Raw genomic sequence first — 18,912 nt, forward strand, 5'->3', positions numbered from 1 at the left:
AACAAGTGCCCCTCAAGTATTAAAGTGGGAGATGAAACAATATTCCCCTCCCTTCTACGCACTCCTTCCAGCCATAGAACCTAAATCTAATTTAGAAAAACAAAAAAAGGATGTATGAGAAAGAAAAAAAGGAGTCCACCAAAAAAATTATGGGAATTTCACATCCAAGCAAATGGCAAACCCAACAAAAAATGGTCCATACCAATGAATGGAAATCCAACAAGCAAATTCACATCCAACAAAAAAAAAACAAAGATAAAAAATCCAACAAGCAAAAGATGAAATAAAATAAATAAATCCACAGATTCCAAAAAATGGTGGACGAAAAACTACTGAAAGAGAGAAAACGTTGTACAACAGCGAATTTGAGAGGCTGGTTGAGATTCATGGCGGATCTGAGTCTAAGCTGCAGTGGGTGGCAGATCTGAGAGTTGAGCTATAGTGGGTCCAAATCCGTAGCATCTAAGGCACAGTGGAGGAGATTGGGAGGTGATGGCCTTCGTTCGGCGACATCGAGGGCAGCGACATTGGTTGCAAAGAACGAGAGAGGGCTCAGAAACACGATAACAAACGGAGGAGAAAGGAGGAAGAAGAGAGAGAAGAAATAAAGAAAAGAACTTTAGGGTCTTAACAAACGAAAACACGATAACAATAAAATGAAAGGGAAAAAAAATCAATACTGGAAAAATAAATCTGAATAGAAAGAATGAAGATACGTAGACCAAAAGAAAAGAGAAAAAGTTTACTTTCGGAGAGAAGATGAAAGAGATGATGCAGATGAAAGAGATTAAGACGAAAGAAAAAAGACTGAAAGAGAGAAAGAAAAAAAAAAAAAAAGACTAAAGCTGCCAACCCTCTAAATGCCTACACCAAAAGACTAAAAGCCCTCACTGACACGGATACGAAAGAACATAATATAAGGATAAAAAAGACACAGTACACACAGAAAAAATTACACAGATGGACAAAATCTACTGTTCATCGACTCAATAGCCGCTTATATATATAATAGATATATATTGCTTTAAATTTCTTCTATTGTTAGAATATTATTGTATTTATAATATTTTAGTATATATGGTAATATGATTTATTCTCTACCATATTTAGTTTATTGTGTAAATCAATCAGTATTAATTAGTATAATTAATTTATTGTATTTCCTTTTTCTCTAGCTCCTTTATTCTATAAATATGAACATATGTTATGTATTCAAGCACACTAGATAATAGCAAAGATGTAGCCTTCAAAATCTCTTTTATTCTCTCTCCATCTTCCTTTTTTTTCTATATTTTATTTTATCCTTATTTTCTACATCTACAATTTGGAGAGATATCTCAATTTGATGTGTACAGATAATATTAAATATAGTAGTAGAGTTACATATTATGTGTATTTCTCTTCAAATTGTAAAAGGTATTTGAATAAAAAAAATTATAAAAAATAAAAAATGGATATAAAGAGGTGCAACTGAGCACATTCTCTTGAAGATTAATCAATCAATGGCCTGTTTTTAGAATAGCGTAGGGATTAAAAAGGATGTCGTTTGGAATATATGAAAGATATGTAAAATAGAGAAATTTTACTTATTATCCTCTACACTATACATCACTATGTGATTGTTATTTTTATTCTTTTATTTAAACACATATATTTACACACGTGTGTGGTGTGGAATGATAAGTAACATTTCTTTGTAAAATATTCCTGCCACCCCGCTAGTCCTGAATTGAGACGTTGGATCACGCGTGATTGTGAGCCTACGTGGCCAACCTGATGTGGTGAGTTTTGGGGCTATTAAAAGGCTAAGGTGCCGTTTGGATACTTTTTTTTTTATATTTTTTTCATCTAATTATTACAACTTTTATAATCTTTCATATAAAACACAAAAAATAATTCAATTTTTTCAAATCATAAAATAAAAATTATATTCTAATAATATTTTAACTTTATAATATTTTTATTCAACTTTTTTCTCTTTCTCAAAATTTAATAAAAATCTTAATTCAAACTAGTTCACTACTATTCACAAATCATTTTATTACTATTTATAAAATATCTCATTACTATTCACATATTTTTTATCTTATTTTATTTGACTATCCAAACGAGGCCTAAAGCTTCAAAGCTTCTCATGCACGAGCCATGGCTTGCAAAATATAAACTCAAACTTCATACACAAATAAAATATATGCTGTTCTTCTGATTTCATCCAATCCCGTTGATCTATGATCTTTTATTAGTTGATCTCATGACCAATGGCTCAAATGATTGCTTGGTTAATTATAGATTATTTTTTGGGAGTTACTGACGACAATAGCCAATGACCTTTCTTGTGTCGAGCATGGAGGTAAGCGGATGTCAACAACTCGAAAGTGACCTCCATTCTATGTGAGATTCCTGGCAAAGTCGTATATGTCATGTCACCGTTTCTCGATAAATAATCCTCCGCCACAAGTGATACATATTCATAAGAAGGTGGTATATGTGATCAACATCACTCAAGTTTTTACTCAAAGTAGGAAATGCGAAAAACATTCATAAAATATTTATTCAGACATTAATAAATTTTATAAAATTCATTTTATATACCACAATGTCTTATACTAAAGTTTTCGAGTCCGAACAAATACTTAAGAGATTTTATAAATATTATGCCATATCACTATTAATATATAGAGAAGAATAAATATCAGAAAATAAAAATAACAATTGAGAAAGGGGAATGATTAGGGCTGCAATCCGACCAACCCGATTTGTGTTTGGATCCGACCCGACCTGACTCGACCCGTCTCCAAAACAAACCGAATCGGTCTGGACCGACCCGACCCGAGATTGGAAGCACGTGAAGGATAAATTACAAATCAACTGCATAACAAAAGGGCATGCAGAACAAAACGCCCTTGCCCTCGATGACGACGAGTCACTTATTGATCCCTCGCCCGCCGGTTGAGATGAGGTGCCCTCTCCATCATTATTAGCCGCCACCTTCGGTGACTTCATCGACCATGCTCTCGTAAAAAAAGCCTACCGCTCCGATTTACTCATCTGGTCCGGTTTCTCCATCCTCCTGTGACTCTTCCCTCTACTACTCCCTTCCCCGCCTGTTCTGTATCCCGCCTCGAACTCCCTTCCCTTGGCAAGAACACCATACTCGTGGCCCGGTTTAGTTTCGGGTTCATTATCTGTTTCCTCACCTCCACTGGCAACCTCAACGTGAACCGTTCTGTGTTTTGACTTCTCTCCCGATTGGATCAACGAGTGACCCGTCAAGTGTGAACGTGGAAACGGGAACATCCGAGTGGACCAACGGCTCGACCTTGACCCCCGGGTCCGATTCTGATTTAGCGTTTGCTTTACGCTTATAACCACCGTTTCTTCGGGTACTCTTTGTGCTCGTTCTGTTTCTGCATTTGATGATTCGACGGCGAAATATTTTGGTCTCTCATACGCATTTAGGTTCACCCACAAACCCCATCCATATTCAAAGAAGAAGAAAGCAGAGAGAAGCTCTTCATTTCAGCAAAGTGAGAATGGTGTAGACGGTTTCAGCGGGTTCGACCCGCAAGTTACTTCAACCCGTTTTCTCGGGTCGGGTCGAGTCTGGTCTCAAGGACGGACCGGGTCTGAACCTTTTCTGCATAGCCCTAGGAATGATATGTATAACAGTCCCGAAGTGTGCAGTCTTGCGTACTTTTTTTAAAAAAAAGAAAAGAAAGAAAGAGTCACCATTAAAATAATAATTTTTTTAAGTGAATTTTAAATTTATTTATTTTTTCAAATAGAGTATCCGGAGACTATATATTCTAGAATTACATATATAATTTCTGATAGACTTAAAAAAAAAAAGAGTCAATATAATAAATGAAAAGATGGTTAGAAAAATAAGTATGGACCGTGAGTTTTTCTTCTTCATAGACACAAGACCAAGCCCAGATGACTGAACACTCTCTCTTGTTTCGTATCAGGCCTTACTCTTTGGGCTAGATGGTGGCGTGGCAATCCGTATAAGCAATGACTAATCGTATATATTGAATTTTGACTAAATTTTTTTCCTGTTCACATGCTCGTTTCTTCTCTGAGTTCTCTCGCCTCTGTTGCCACTACGGGGAAAAATAAAACATTGACAAAGGGTTTGTAGTCATGTAGTCGTACTAGGTAATTTAACATCTAAAACTCGAAATAATTCTTGTGTATTTTACGTATGAATGCAAGTATATCAGATTATTTGTGCATAATAATAAAATAATATGAACTATTTAAAAACAATTATGCTATCAAACAGATCTTAAAGTTCTGTTTAGAAAAAATGACTTCTACAAACTATCAAAAGGATTGTCCGCTCGTGATGTTTTAGGTTATGTTTAAATGTTGAACTGAGTTGAGTTTAGATGATAAAATATTGTTAGAATATTATTTTTTAATATTATTATTATTTTAGAATTTAAAAAAGTTGAATTATTTATTATATTTTATATAGAGATTTAAAAAAATTATAATAATGAGTTAAAATAAATTAAGATGATTTTAATTACCAAACAAAGCCTTAATCTACGATTTATGTCATCTTTTTTTTGGTTACTACAAAGCCGTGCTAGTTGAGTTACTATTACCAGTTTATTGTATGATATTAATTTTAATCACATGTAATCACGTGCACAATTAGTTGCAGTGTACCTTAGTTACTCTACTTTATATTTTCGCGTACTTTTACTCTTACTCTTTAGATAATACAAGTTTCTAGAATTTCTCTTCATTTTCCCTCTCGTCAATTTTCCTCTTATCATAGTATCAAACGTAACCCTAACCTTAACTCAGTGACGATATGTCATGCCTTTCCCTTTTGACTATTTGTCTTCCTCTTCCGCTGTTCCACAACATTATTTTGAGGATTATTCAAATCCCTATTATCTTCAAAGTGATGATCATCCTGGAGCGATTCTTGTCTCCTAACCACGGAATGGAGATAACTACCTCACATGGAATCGATCCATGTCCATGGCTCTCATCGCTAAAACCAAACGGTGTTTTGTTAATGGTGCTTTGTCATTGCTTGCTGAAACAGATATGATGTAATATTGTTGTTCTATCTTCGTTACTCAATGCTTTGTCAAAGGAAATAGCCTCATTTGTCATCTACATTGATTTTGCTGAAGAGGTGTGAAATGATTTGAATGAACGATTTTCTCAAAGCAATCGGCCTCGCATTTTCTAGATCTGAAAAGTTGTTGCCTTCTTGACTCAAGATTCCAAGAACATTCATCTGTAAGTTCTTACTTTACTCGATTGAAAAGTTACTGGGAATAGATGATCCATTTTCGACTTATGCCTCCATGTTCATGTGAAGCTGTCAAAAGGATTGTTGAATATCAACAAGAGGATTATATCCTAGAGTTCTTAATAGGGCTTAATGAGTCCTATGCTCCTCTTTACAGAGTCAGATCTTGCTTTCTAATCCATTTCTCCCAATAAATAAAGTTTTTTCTTTTATTCTTCAAGAAGAAAAATAGAGAGAGATTGCTTCTGATTGTTTATCTTCAAATGAAGCTATTGCTATGTTGACTAACCATGATTCTAGTAATATGAAAGGTTCTACCAGGTCCATAAAGGGCAAGCACCCTGTTAATTGTAAAGAACATCCTTATTGTACACATTATGGTTTATCAGGTCACATGATTGATAAACGCTATAAAATCCATGGTTATCCACCTGGTTATAAAGCAAAACCTAGGAACCCTACTACTAATCAGGCCACTGCTAGCCAATCTATCTCAGATTTGGTTTCAATTCCAAATTTTCCTCTTTCTCAAGAGTAATGCCAACAATTCCTTACATTTCTTCAAAATCAAACTAGCCCTTCTTCTGTGAATCAAGCAAGTACAATCCCACCCACATCTCTTCATCTGTACCATCAACTTCATTTGTACCATCCTTTTCAGGTATATCAATTCTTGCTTCTTCTTAACCTTCAGTTTTATCTGGTGTTGATACAAGTAAATTTCATCAACAGTCTTGGATTCTTGATTCTAGAGCAACTGATCATATGATTGGTTCTTTTTCCATTTTTTCTTCCATACCATCTTCTGTCAATATCTTTGTGAAATTACCTAATGATTCTTGTATTCAAGTCACACATATTAGCACAATTAGACTTTTTGATTCTTTAGTTCTAATTGATGTTCTATATATTCTAGATTGCATGACTTGTCTTCAAACCTTTCTTGCTTTACAAATCCAAATAATAGTCATTTTGATATTTGTCCCCTTGCCAAATAGAAGACTTCATTTTCCTTTAAGCACATCAACTTTCAGTTCTATTTTTTAGCATATTCAGTGTGATGTTTGGGGTCCTTTTTCAATTCTTTCATATAATGGTTTCAAATATTTTCTAACTATAGTAGATGATTACAATAGATGCACTTGGATATATCTGCTTAAATCCAAGCCTGAAACATTATCATATCTACAATCTGTAACACCCCGAGTCCAAAAGTGTGATTTATTATTATTATTATTATTATTATTATTATTATTATTATTATTATTATTATTATTATTGTTATTGTTATTATTTTATTAGATATGTTTTGAGGTAGTAATTTGTTTTGAAGAGGATTTCTCTACTATACGCCTCTTTTATCTTTTTGGACTGGGAGTTTTCTGAATTGAAATTATCTCTAATTCAAACACTTCAAAACTCTAATATCCTCTCAAGTGTTCCGTTCCTTGTGGGAGTAGTTTTCCGAAGGTTAGTCAAACTTAAACCCCTCCAGGTCACTCACGATAGCTTCCTTCCCCTCATCTATAAAACCCACGAGACCCTTAGCAAAAACGGGGAAACTCTTACACACTAGCCACCATAGTAGCTTCGGCAAACAGAGAAAACCACTTCCCAACAGCCACCCTAGCACTACTTTTCATACCAAATCAACCACCTCGCCGAAAACTACCACAGAACACGCCGACGCCCTCCGTTGGCCACTAGAAGAGTCGGATCACCTCATGACAGCCACAGAACCCGCCGACCAGACACCTCCCTCCGCCTCGCACTCCCTTCCGAGGTCCCAGTCGCGTCGCCGGTCGATTCCAGCCACTCGAGAGCCGTCGTCACCTCAGCCTTCTTCCCTCAGTGAGTTTCATGTTATCGCACGACACCTTCCCTCTCACAACTCCTCTCAGACTTATGTTTACTACTTTTGATGTTAAGTGGGCCTTGGGCTCTGAGGCCCACTAGGCCTGGTAATTTATTCTTGTAAGGGCTGAACTATCATATGGACTTTGTCCCCTGTACTAGACCCAATCCTTATTCCTCTCAGCACCTTGTGTTAGTAGGCCAAATTCCCTTATATTATGTGGACAATATTTAAGAGTTAATTAGATTATTATTTTAAGTTATATATATATATATATTTTTTTTTACATGATAAAACCCTAAATTTCAGATTTAGTTTTACGCCATTTATCTAGCAGCTTTATATTAAACCCGATTATACTACTAAGCTATCTATTCTTGATTAATTATATATATTACAAGTATTCATTAATTTTGCATGGAAACAAGATAACTAATATGTTAAATTCTATTATATGTATGTAATTACATAGAGCATTACGAGACGTTTCGCTAGGAAATTAATAACGTTTAGAACCTCGTATCGGTAACGCGCTACAAGTTGGAAATCAGGAAGCAGCGCTAAAAAGTAAATAGTATGATCATATAAATGTATGCGTATTGTGAATATTATTGTCATATATGAAAATATGATGTGCTTATGATGGTTATCTACGCTACGCTAAGAGACAAGCCAAGGTTAGATTCCTTTCATGATCTTGAGGGAATATGAGATTATGCTTGAATGAATAAATTTGTTTGATTAATTGAATGTTACTAAAAATCGTATGAAAGCAATGAGATATTCATGTAGTAATTCAAGTCAAGTATGCCATGTAATAGAATAGCCATATTATGCGAGCCATGTTCATGTAGTACTTAGATTATGTATGCCATGAAATGTCATAAAATATTCAGATCATATTATGCTATGCCATGTATAAGAAAGTACCATGTTATGTTATGCCATGTATAAGAAAGTGTCATGTTATGTTATGCTATGCCATGTACAAGAATATGCCATGTTAGAAATATTCATGAAAACCTAATAAATTTTCATGCATTAAGGAAGTTAAGAAATATTACGGTGCCACGGACTCAAGCGTGGTTAACCATAAGTTAAGTGAAACACGGACTCAAGCGTGTTTCACATCATGTTATGCAAGTTAAGTGAAACACGGACCCAAGCGTGTTTCACTCCATGTTATGCAAGTTAAGTGAAACACGGACTCAAGCGTGTTTCACATCATGTTATGCAAGTTAAGTGAAACACAGACTCAAGCGTGTTTCATTAAGTGAAACACAAACTCAAGCATGTTTCACTCCATGTTATGCAAGTTAAGTGAAACACGGACCCAAGCGTGTTTCACTCCATGTTATGCAAGTTAAGTGAAACACGGATCCAAGCGTGTTTCACTCCATGTTATGCAAGTTAAGTGAAACACAGACCCAAGCGTGTTTCACTCCATAACATGCAAGTTAAGTGAAACACGGACTCAAGCGTGTTTCACATCATGTAATGCAAGTTAAGTGAAACACGCTTGGAAGTTAAGTGAAACACGGACCCAAGCGTGTTTCACTCCATGATAAGACAAGATAAACAAGATATTATGCATTCACGATTACATGTTTGCTACGATTATGTATGCTTCCGCTTTTGGTTAATGATTAAAACATATGCTATGTGAGTCTATGACGATATACGTATGTAAAATCCTTCAGAAAGTCATGTTACGTGTTTGATTGTAATCTTTGAAGTTGTAGGTATGTTTTGAAGAGTCTCATAGAAATGAAATGTATGTTAGGCAAAAATTATATTTTACGGTATGACGTGCTACTTACTGAGTATTCGACTCATTTTGTTTGTTTGTCTTCTTGTTTTCTTCCATGTCTAATTCTCGCAGATGATGTCTATGATGATGCAGAGCTGGATGGCCAGGAATAGATCTAGTACAAAGACTTAGGAATGAATAAGTGATATTCACACAAGAATTAGATTCCTTTTTATGTCATTCATAGGATTAGTTTATGTTCTTTTATTTTACGTTCAGTTGTTAAAACAATCATGTTCAATCCAGTTTTAACGTTTTGATGAATTTCAATAAATGAGGTATTTCAGGATATGAATCTCTTTACCGGGCACCATGTTATAAATGTTAATAACATCTCTATCCTACGGGAACGGGGTGTTACACAATCTTTGTTTTTTTTTTGAAACTCAATTTAATTCTAAAATCAAAGCCAGTCACATTGATAATGCTTTAGAATTTGATATGAAATCTTTTTTTGCTAGTAGAGGAGTTATATATCAACATAGTTGTATTTACACTCCTTAACAAAATGCTATTGTTGAAAGAATTCCTCAACATATACTAAATGTTGCTATAGCTCTTCATTTTCAATCTAATATTCCTTAAAAATTTTGGAGTAATTGCATACTTACTATTGTTTATCTCATAAACAAAATTCTCACACTTGTACCATCAAACATCACCATATGAAGTACTTTTTTTGCTAAACCTTAGTATAGTCATCTTGACATTTTTTGTTGCTTTTACTACGCATCTTTTCCTGGTAATCATTCTTGTACAAAATTTTTTGCCCAAGCTCAAGTTTGTGTATTCTTAGGATACCCTGCCAGTATCAAAGGATATAAATTGTATAACCTTCATACTCATAAGATCATAATTTCTCGAGATGTCATAATCTATGAACATCTTTTCCCATTCAAAACATATTCTTCATTTCTCCATCATTTATCTAAAAACCAGAATCATTCCTCTTCTTATCCAAATCTTGTTCTACCAACTCCCCTTTTAGATGCTCTCATTTCTCCACTCTCAAATAATCCACTACTTAGTAATCCTAACACATCTCAGAATCCATCACCACCGATTCCCATTCGAAAATCTACAAGAAATAGAAGACCACATGACTACTTGTAGCATTATCATTGTTCCTTGATATCAAATAATAAAGTTACTCATTCTCCTCTGGTTGATGGCTCTTCATATTTAGGTACCCTTTATAAAATTTGTTCATATTTGTCATATTCCAAATTCTCTTCTTCCTATAAACATTTCTATTCATCAGTTGATTCTCTCTATAAACCTAAATTCTTTAACCAAGCCATCACATATTCTCACTGGAAGGTTGCAATGGTAGCTGAAATAAGTGCTCTTGAAGCTAATAAAACTTGGATCCTAGCTGATTTAACTCATGGCAAGCAGCTTATTGGCTGTAAAGGGGTTTACAAGTGCAAGTTTAAATCTGATCACACTTCAGAAATGCATAAAGTTTGATTGGTTGCAAAAGGCTATGCTCAACGAGAGGGAATTGATTACTTTGATACTTTTTCTCTTGTTGCAAAACCGACCATTGTTTGTTGCTTTCTTGCCTTAGTTGCCATATCCAATTGGGAGTTACATAAATTAGATGTAAACAATGCATTTCTTCATGAGAATTTAGATGATGAGGTTTACATGAAACTACATCTTGATTTTTCTAAATCTAGAGATTCTCGAGTTTGCAAGCTGCTCAAGTCTTTGTATGGCTTAAAACAAGCCTCTCGTCAATGGTTCTTTAAATTCTCTTCAACTCTGGTTGCGTATGGATTTACTCAATCAAAGTCTGATTACTCTCTATTTACAAAACGTTCTGGTGATTCTTTTGTGGCATTATTGGTATATGTGGATGACATTGTTATTGCTTCCAACAATTCACAAACTGTTACAATTCTTAAGGCTTTCTTACATTTACATTTTAAGTTGAAAGATCTTGGTGTTTTAAGGTACTTTATGGGGCATGAAGTTGCAAGATCTACTGAAGGTATATCACTTTCTCAAAGAAAATATGCTCTTGAAATTGTTTTTTATTCTGGTTTATTAGCTGCTAAGCTTGCCAACTGTCCAATAGATCAAAACTTAAGACTCTCCAAAACAAAATATGGAGGTCCCTTACTTGATGATCTAGCTTCTTATAGAAGGTTAATTGGTCGTCTTCTTTATTTGACACTTACTCAACCTGGCTTATTTTTTTTTGTTAATACTTTGAGTCAGTTTCTGGATCAACCTTGACAGTCACACTATAATGAAGCTGTTAAAGTGGTCAGATATATTAAAGCTACCGTAAGCCAACGATTGTTCTTTCCCAACTCTTATTCCCTGTAGCTGAGAGGCTTTTGTGATTTTGATTAGGCCACATGTCCTGATTGTTGGAGATCTGACACTGGTTTTTGTCTCTTCACTTGAGATTTCTTAATTTCATGGAAGTCTAAGAAGCAAGTCACTGTCTCCAAATCATCTGCTGAAGGTAAGTATCGTTCTATGGCTTCCACTTGTTGTGAAATAAAATGGCTTATCTCTCTGTTTGCTGATTTTGACATTTCATTTTCTTCTCCTTTGTTTTGTATTGTGATAGTCAAGCAGCCATTCATATTACAACTAATCCAGTTTTTCATGAAAGAACTAAGCATATAGAAATAGATTGTCATTTAATCAAATATATGATTCAAGATGGTGCTGTCGTGACTCTTCATGTTTCTTCTGAACATCAGTTGACTGATTTCTTCAATAAACCCTTGGCTTTTGACAGATTTCATACTCTTCTCAACAAGCTGGTTGTTCTCAATTTACATATTCTAGCTTGAGGGGCTATTACCAGTTTATTGTATGATATTAATTTTAATTACATGTAATCACGTGCACAATTAGTTACAATGTACCTTAGTTACTCTACTTTATATTTTCGTGTACTTTACTCGTAGTCTTCAGGTTACATAAGATTCTAGAATTTCTCCTCATTTTCCCTCTCATTGATTTTCCTCTAATCAGTTACATCTCAATAGTTTCTCTAACATCTTATTTGGTTATACAAATGAAATAAAAAATTTGTGAGATATAATTTGTGAATAGTAATGGCATAGTTTGATTTAAGATTTCTATAAAATTTTGAAAAATGAGAGAAAAAAAAATTGAATAAAAAAATTATAAATTTAAAAGAGGGTTAGCGTATAATTTTTTAATATTATTTTTATTTTGAGATTTGAAAAAATTATTATTTTCTTTTTATTTTGTTTGAAAGTTTGAAAAAGTTGTAATGAATAGGTAATGATTAGATAAAAATTTTGAAAATTTAAAAATTTAAAATTAAAAAATGTTTATTTTTTAATGGTATTTAGATGTTGAAATGTGATAAGATATGATAAAATAATTTCAAAAATATGTAAAACCAAATCCAGCCTAAGAATATGTAAGAAGCATTTTAATATATATATATATATATATATATATATATATACACACCCATTAAAAGAAACTTTAACGAAACAACTTATAAGTTATAGGGGTGAAGTTATTAATGAAAGCTAGATCAAGAAGCAACACAACAACAAAAAAGGAAAAAAAAATGAGGAGTGGTATGAACAGAATAATTCTCATAAAAATAAATTAACATATATTGATAGAGACGTTAGATTTACTTTATAATAAAAGTAACTGTATAATCTAATGTATCATATTAAAGCATGTTAGTTTATAAATTTTTTTCATGAATTTTTTTTTTTTTTTGTGGTTAAAATATTTATAAAAAAAAGATAGCCGAATTCTTACTCATTAATTCACCAATAGGGAAAAAGAAAACCAAAACAAAGTAGGACACACAAGCCATAGTAGGGCCAAATAAAGAACACCATTCACTCACCACAGCACAAACAAATTGCTCCTTACCTAACAGAGCCATGCACATAAAACTATAAAAAGAAATTAAGGCTTTGTTTGGATTTTTAACTTCTCTCAATTCATCTCAATTCATCATTACAATTTTTTTAAATTTTAATACAAATATAATAAATAATTTAATTTTTTTAAATTTTAAAATAATAATAATATTAAAAAATAATATTCTAATAATATTTTATCATTTCAACTCAATTTAACTCAATTCACTTTAATATCTCAACATTCAGTACTTTTTTCACGCCAATGTGGTGCACATGTTCCATCTCATTTTTCGCCGTGCAAGACTGCCAAACCCCGTGTTATTTCCTCTCCGCCAACCTTATAAAGCAATACCATAATCTCCAATGACTGCGTTACAACGTTAGAGGTTCATTCACTTTATTTTTTAAAATTTTTGTCTGCGTGGTAATCTATTATTGGTGCTGACATGGCGTAATTAATATTAGCATAAAAACTGAGAGATTACATAAACAAAAGTTGAGATGAGTTGAAATTAATTGTGAATAGTAATGAGATAGATTGTGAATAATAGTGAAATTTATAAATTAAAATTGATAAATAATAATGAATAATAGTGAAATGAATTGAGATGAATTGTAAATATAAACCAAGTAATAAATTTTGAACCTCTTTAGGAGAGTGAGATGTGATGATACGTAAATATTAATGAAATAATTTGAGTTCATATTTTTATTGAGTTTTGAGAAATGAGAGAGAAAAAATTAAATAAAATATTATAAATTTAAAATATTATTAGAATATAATTTTTGTTTTAAAATTTTAAAAAATTGAATAGAGTTTTGTATTTTTTTTTAAAGGTAAAGAAAATTATAATGATTAAAAATTAAAAATTAAAAAATATTTATAATATTTAGATATTAAAATAAAATAAGATGAAATGAAAAAAAATATTACTATACAAACCCGATCACAAACTCCAAGTCAAAACTCAGAACTTCCAGTCAACTCCAAATCCACCACAGGTTTAGCAAACAATGAAATTCATTGTTTTACACACTATACGCATTTTTATTTTTAATTTTTTAATCAAATATGTGATATATAGATATAATAAATAAAAAAACTCGCAAAAAATAACCTCATAAATCTATTACACCCAAAACTCTCCATCAAGCATAACAAAACAATATACTCTGTATTTTATGGTTTTATATATCAATATTAACTTGTTTAAAAATATATCGATTTAAAAATTGATGCGCATACAATTTAGTGCAATAGGTAACGACAACATAAGCTCTTAGCAACATTTTCTTAATATGAATTCCCCAGTGTTTATTACAATTTCATAATAAAAAATATCCTCCGAACAGCTCTGTATAATTAAGCTACCAGCTATATTATGTATTTCATGGTTTTATATATCAATATTAACTTACTTAAAAAAAAAAAAAAAAATTACACAAAACCATTTATTTTTCAGAAAGAAAAGCAATTTTCTGTAGCAATAAAGCCAATCTAAGGTCCCACCAGAAAGGGTCACAGTTATTCCTTTACAGCTAACTCTGCTTCTCTTGTGACCACAGATCGATCGGCACGTAGAGATATTAATAGAGGAGATCAAAATTGTCATCCTCCCCAAAAGCTTCCCCCATTGAAAAAAAGAGTATCTTTTATCACCCACCTTCTTACTGCACTCCCACAGTCGCACCCACCCACAGTGCTAATAATTATTTGGAATCGTCAATCCCTTTCCCGGCCTCCAGGCTCCACTCTGTGTGCGCTAGACCGACGACATTCGACACCAACAAACCAACCCAGATCCTAGCTCCGTCTCACATTTTTAATCCTTGACCCTGAGTAGAATAATAGTAGTAGTGATATTTTTTCTTGGCATGGAGACAAATAAGCCACAGCAGAAGAAGAAGAAGTGGTTTCTTGCGTTAGGCATCACTCTTCTACTGTCTACCTTGCTTGTATTCATTACTGTTTTTACCTCCTTCAACCCATCCTGGCGCTTCTACCACCAAACCAACGTCAAGAACCAGGTTCCATCCTTCGTGGAATCGAAGTTGCGTGTCTCTTCTGGTAATTCTAAAGATTCGGTTCCGAGGCTGGCGTACTTAATCTCCGGGTCGAGGGGTGACGGGGAGAGCTTGAAGAGGACGCTCAAGGCTCTGTACCATCCGAGGAACCAGTACGCGGTGCACTTGGACCTGGAGGCCTCGGCCGAGGAACGGCTGGTGCTGGCTAGCTTTCTGAGGAACGAGCCGCTGTTTAAGGGGTTCGGGAACGTGAGGATGGTTGTTAGAGCGAATTTGGTTACGTATCGGGGGCCCACGATGGTGAGCAATACGCTTCACGCGGCGGCGATTTTGTTGAGGGATGGGGGAGACTGGGATTGGTTCATTAACTTGAGTGCTTCGGATTATCCCTTGGTGACCCAAGACGGTAAGGAAACTTAATAACCCGTGCTGGTTGAATTTTGGGTTTTGCCACTACCGATAAGCTCTCTTTGGGTATAAATTAAGTTGCTTTGGTATTGTGCTTTAACTTGTGAAATGGGTATGACTTTGAGTATTTTCTCTACAAAACTGAGTGAATGTCTTCGAGAGTAGAAAAAATACAGTTATACGTGGGTGATGGTTTTTTCTTGACTCGGTGTTTGTGCATTTTTGTGGGAGTCAACTGTCAAGTTGTTGCTAGTTCTGCTCATCCTTGAATTACTATGCATATGATTTGTTATTTCCAGTTTTTGGCTTATTACCCACTACAGATGTGTTTAATTTGCTGCTTTCAAGTTATTATCCCAAAAGCTGAGCTGATTGTGTCTAATTATAGCATTGTTTTTATTAAATTGACTAATGTATTTGTGGAAAATTGTATAAAAAAAAATGATACTAGTCTAGGGGTTACTCTCTATCGCAACTTTCTGATGCATTCAATTTGTAACTTCTTTTCTGTATCACAGATCTGCTTCATACATTGTCAGCTATTCCAAGAAACCTTAATTTTATTGAGCATACAAGTGACATTGGCTGGAAGGAGTATTTGGCTAATCCTTTTTCTTTTGTCAGTTGTTTTTAATTCTGGTTGAATTAGTTCAAAAGCAGCACAAGAATTGTCTGCATAATTGAATAAAACTCTGCTTAAAAAGTGCAAATCCTTCGAAATCCACAGGTATCAGAGAGCCAAGCCTGTTATAATTGATCCAGGTTTGTATAGCCTGCGTAAATCAGATGTATTTTGGATGTCAGAGCAAAGGCGTGTTCCAACTGCATATAGGCTATTTACGGGTGAGGAATACTACTTCTTTTGCCTCTTTACTTTATCTGAATTTTTATGCCTCTTTTTCCCCACGGCTACTTAATAGTTTTAGCCCTTCCAATTGTTAGAACAGTATATGAAATTTCACGAGTGACCCACAAAAATGGAAGGACAAAAAAGATCTTCTATGAACCTAACATCAACAAGACATAATTTTGGCTAGGCTGATATCGAATGATTCTGTGCTATCATAAAAAATATTAGTTATTATCTGCATTTCAGAGAGGCATAATGTAAGTTTAGGGACCCAAATGCTTGTTCCTCGGATTTTGAAACATTGATTCTAGTTTTTTTTTTTTTTTCTTTTTTGTATACCAGGTCCTAGTTTTAACCTTGTAGTTAATCATGGTGTGTGGTCGTTGATTTCTTCAGGTTCCGCTTGGATGATGCTCTCCCGGCCTTTTGTGGAGTTTTGTTTGTGGGGATGGGACAACCTCCCGAGGGTAGTCCTTATGTATTATGCCAACTTTCTTTCTTCACCTGAAGGGTATTTTCATACAGTTATCTGCAATGCCCCAGAGTTCCAGAATACTACTGTAAACCATGACCTCCACTTCATATCATGGGACAATCCTCCCAAACAACACCCACATTTTCTCACAAACGATGACTATCAAAGGATGGTAGATAGCAATGCCCCCTTTGCAAGGAAATTTGGCAGGAATGAGCCTGTTCTTGAGAAGATTGATTCAGAGCTTTTGGGTCGCTATGTTGATGGATTTGTGCCTGGTGGATGGTTTAATCACCAAGGAAATGTAAACATGACTGTTCCACATCAGATCATAGCAAACACCACTGAACTCAGGCCAGGTCCAGGTGCTGAAAGGCTCAAACGCCTCATCAATGGTTTGCTGTCAGCTGAGGATTTGTATGCAAAGCAATGCGCTTGATAACCATACCTGTGCAGAAAGATCCCATCTTAAATTAGTAACCAATCGGAGTTCATTCCTCCTCGGGTCACTTAATAATGGCCAACAGAAAGGATAGCAATGCTTTAGGAACCAAGTGGGGAAAGGAAATAACTATCTTTCCAGAATACATTATCCAGCTTTACCTTCCATATCCAATACAATATATTTGTCGTTTAATAGCCCCAAATTGTAGTTTAACATTTAAATTTATTTGCATATTAATTAAAGTTAACAGAACAGTACTTTTTCAATTTCCTGATGCATTGTGCCTTATTTTTATTGAATCTTTCATAAACACAAGGAAAAAGAGATATTATAGAATTGTAATCACGTGTTAAAACGCCACTCATAGTTTCGTTTTACTCTACTCTGTTTCACTCCCCTGCACATTCACCTTGAGATATATTACAAAGCCCTACAATAGATATTAAATAATATAAATTATTTGATCGAGTGGTCCGAATCCTCGAAATTCAAGATATTGGAAAAAGAATCAAGCATCTTTCATATTTCATGTGCCTGAGGATGGCAGAGATGGCCTCTATCACACTGCAACCTGGCTTCTTCCTCATTCCAGCCACTTTCCAACTTCCTCTGCATCCGTTTCCCAGCCAGTCTTCCGATCTATCTATCTATCTATCTATATATAATATGAAAGAATACTAGTACCAGAATCAACGTCTCCTTTGGCTTTCTCCAAACTCTTTCCCGATTTCAATATTCATATAAATTATGTTAAATATAAAATAATGAAATTTTATTTCTAAATGGCTCTTGATTTTAGGTACATGTCCACCTATTCAGTGGCAGGAATTGGTTTGGACTCGAGATTGTGCCTCCCAGCTAATGAAATTATGAACGGATACAAATCCTCTCTCTCACTACATCAAGATGAGAACATGCAGTAAGGATATAGACTCTTTAGATTTTGTCAATTGAAATCATCTTCAATTCGATAAGGTAATTAGAGAGTATCTTTATTTAGGTCCCGTTTGGATTTTGAGCTGACCTGAGTTGAGATGAGTTGAATTCTTAATCAATAGTAATGAGTTGAGATAGTAGAGTGAGTTTTGTGGAGACCACCTAAAATGAGTTTATATGTTAAGATGAGTTTATATATATTTATGAGAAGTTAAAAAAAATTGGGGGTCCTGCGTGTAAAGAGGTGTTGAGTTGAAAAAGATTTTGAGTCCTGATGAGAATTGTGCAAGAGCAATATCTTTATTTCTCTGAAAAATAACAAACTGTACTGCCTACATTTACAGAGATTCGTATACATTTAAATACAGACTTTACAAGCTTTATTTTAGGAAACTAGCTAATGTTATGGCTATACAAAATAACAGTTACAGAGAATTGATTTGTAGAGATATGATGGCTGTTACAAGCATGATTTTCGGCTAGCTGGCTGATTTTTTCTCCTTGGCTTGATTTGTGGAATCTTCTCTTATACGCCCCTGCAAGATGGGGCTGCTATCCGCAAGGCCAATCTTGGTCCTCAATTGTTCCGTGCGTTGCTGTGACAGTAGTTTTGTTAGAATGTCAGCAAGCTGATCTTGTGTATTTACATGATGAACTTGGAGCGTTCCTTTCTGAACTATGTCGCGGACAAAGTGTAGATCAATTTGCATGTGCTTCATTCGAGAGTGTTAGACTAGATTTAAACTCAGGTGTGTGGCACCCAAGTTATCACAAAGCACCTTTGATGTGGAAGATATAGAGTGCCTGAGTTCCTTAAATAACTGAAGTAGCCAAATGGTTTTAGAAGTCGCATTTGCAAGAGCTCTATACTTAGTCTCTGTCGATGATCTAGCAACTGCTCTTTGTTTTTTTGAGTTCCACAAAATTGGATTGGGCCAAGGAA

General features: G+C 34.3%; 1 protein-coding gene across 1 annotated transcript; it reads left to right on the forward strand.

Moving 5' to 3' along the window:
* The first annotated feature begins 14,431 nt into the window (after positions 1–14,431).
* On the forward strand, positions 14,432–17,299 carry LOC121250190 (beta-glucuronosyltransferase GlcAT14B-like). Its single transcript, XM_041149196.1, has 4 exons — positions 14,432–15,261; positions 15,782–15,857; positions 15,991–16,106; positions 16,510–17,299. The coding sequence occupies exons 1-4, from the start codon at positions 14,706–14,708 to the stop codon at positions 17,025–17,027; spliced, it is 1,266 nt and encodes a 421-aa protein (XP_041005130.1). The 5' UTR covers positions 14,432–14,705; the 3' UTR covers positions 17,028–17,299.
* The last annotated feature ends 1,613 nt before the right edge of the window (positions 17,300–18,912 follow it).

Source organism: Juglans microcarpa x Juglans regia, chromosome 2D (assembly GCF_004785595.1).
Source record: "Juglans microcarpa x Juglans regia isolate MS1-56 chromosome 2D, Jm3101_v1.0, whole genome shotgun sequence".
NCBI lineage: Eukaryota > Viridiplantae > Streptophyta > Magnoliopsida > Fagales > Juglandaceae > Juglans > Juglans microcarpa x Juglans regia.